Genomic DNA, 1280 nt, shown 5'->3' on the forward strand with positions numbered 1-1280 from the left:
GTTATGTAAAGTTTAGTGAGTGGGAACACACCACATTACATGGAACCTAAATCTTCATCATGACAAGATTCTGGATTAAAGGGAAGATGGGGTCATTATTCCATTTTGTTGCAAAGCTTGAAGTAGAATTATACTATTTGAATACTAAGACTCAAACATATATATTATACTATATTTCAAACATAGATGAGCATATTAGGTTTAGTCATTGGCTCACAAATTTGTTACAGTACTCGTGACACATTCCTATTTTGTAATAGTTGATATAATTCATGCTTGTGAAAAAACAAGGAATTGTGTGTGTGTGTGTGTGAGAGAGAGAGAGAGAGAGAGAGAGAGAGAGAGAGTTTTAAAATTAAACACACATCCTTTGTATTCCATTGAAGTTCCACTAGTTTCTTAGGTATTACAATTTTACGTACAAAAAAGACATTTCATAGAAGCATAGGATCGGTCTTTACGCTGCATGAACATCATCCTCGTCCACCCGGAGTCTCTACAATATCAGCAAAATTCATCTCTCTCTCTCTCTCTCTCTCTCTCTCTCTCTCTCAAGCCACACACGGAACAACGTACAGGAACGTCGACTATTTGAATAAGGGCGTACCGTTAGCTGCTGCCTTCATGGCTTGATATTTCAACAGGTTTGCGATATGCAACTGCGCCTGGGCTTGCGAAGACTGAATCCCTTGAAGGGTAGAGGAGAGCTGCGTTTGCGATTCCTGGAGAGACTGCAGCTGAGAGTGGACCTCGTTGAGCGGCTTCTGTAGGCGCTCCTCTTGGAGCGCGGCCAGCATCCTCTCGATGTGGACTAGGCGCTCATCGGCGCTGCGGCGCAGCTCCGACTGCGCTGCCTGGATGTCGCTCATCAACTTCTGGCTCTGCTTCTCCGATCCCAACTGCAGGCGCCGCAGTTGCACCTCGTTCTCGCCTCGCCTGACCTGCTCCGCCATCACCTCAATTGCTGCTACGCCACACAACCCCATGAGGATTGCCGGCAGCCGCTCGCTCATACTCGCTAGCAGACGTTCCGCCGCCATCACTCACACACAGATCGCTCGTTGAAAGAGGCGCTTTTATTCTAGCTTTTCACTAGTGATGTAAATCTAATTTTAGGTCCCGGAAGAGGAGCTTGAGTTCAAGACCATGTTTAGCTCAATAATAACTAGTCTTGCTTGGTGGGCCTTTGCCGCACATAAGCTATAAGCCGATAGATTTTGGAGCACAGCTGGTTAGTTGGTTAGCTAGTTGTGATTGCTGTCGCCTTGGATTTTGTTGTG

At 45.8% G+C, this 1280-nt stretch overlaps 1 protein-coding gene across 1 annotated transcript; it reads right to left on the bottom strand.

Annotated features, from left to right (window-relative positions):
- Positions 1-355: 355 nt before the first annotated feature.
- Positions 356-1033, bottom strand: LOC147453951 (uncharacterized). The gene is made up of 2 exons (XM_086517234.1): positions 608-1033; positions 356-496 (listed from the first exon to the last, which is right to left on the bottom strand). The coding sequence occupies exons 1-2, from the start codon at positions 1011-1013 to the stop codon at positions 474-476; spliced, it is 429 nt and encodes a 142-aa protein (XP_086373360.1). The 5' UTR covers positions 1014-1033; the 3' UTR covers positions 356-473.
- Between the last annotated feature and the right edge of the window lie 247 nt (positions 1034-1280).

The sequence above is a fragment of the Adiantum capillus-veneris genome, chromosome 7 (genome assembly GCF_014529385.1).
Source record: "Adiantum capillus-veneris isolate H3 chromosome 7, ASM1452938v2, whole genome shotgun sequence".
NCBI lineage: Eukaryota > Viridiplantae > Streptophyta > Polypodiopsida > Polypodiales > Pteridaceae > Adiantum > Adiantum capillus-veneris.

What these genes read in the sequence shown, in the direction of transcription:
- LOC147453951 (XM_086517234.1), bottom strand. Translation starts at nt 1,013, where the DNA reads ATGAGCGAGCGGCTGCCGGCAATCCTCATGGGGTTGTGTGGCGTAGCA. An exon ending in CATGAAGGCAGCAGCTAACG is followed by an intron (nt 497 to 607) that starts GTACGCCCTTAT and finishes CTGATATTGTAG; the next exon opens with AGACTCCGGGTGGACGAGGA.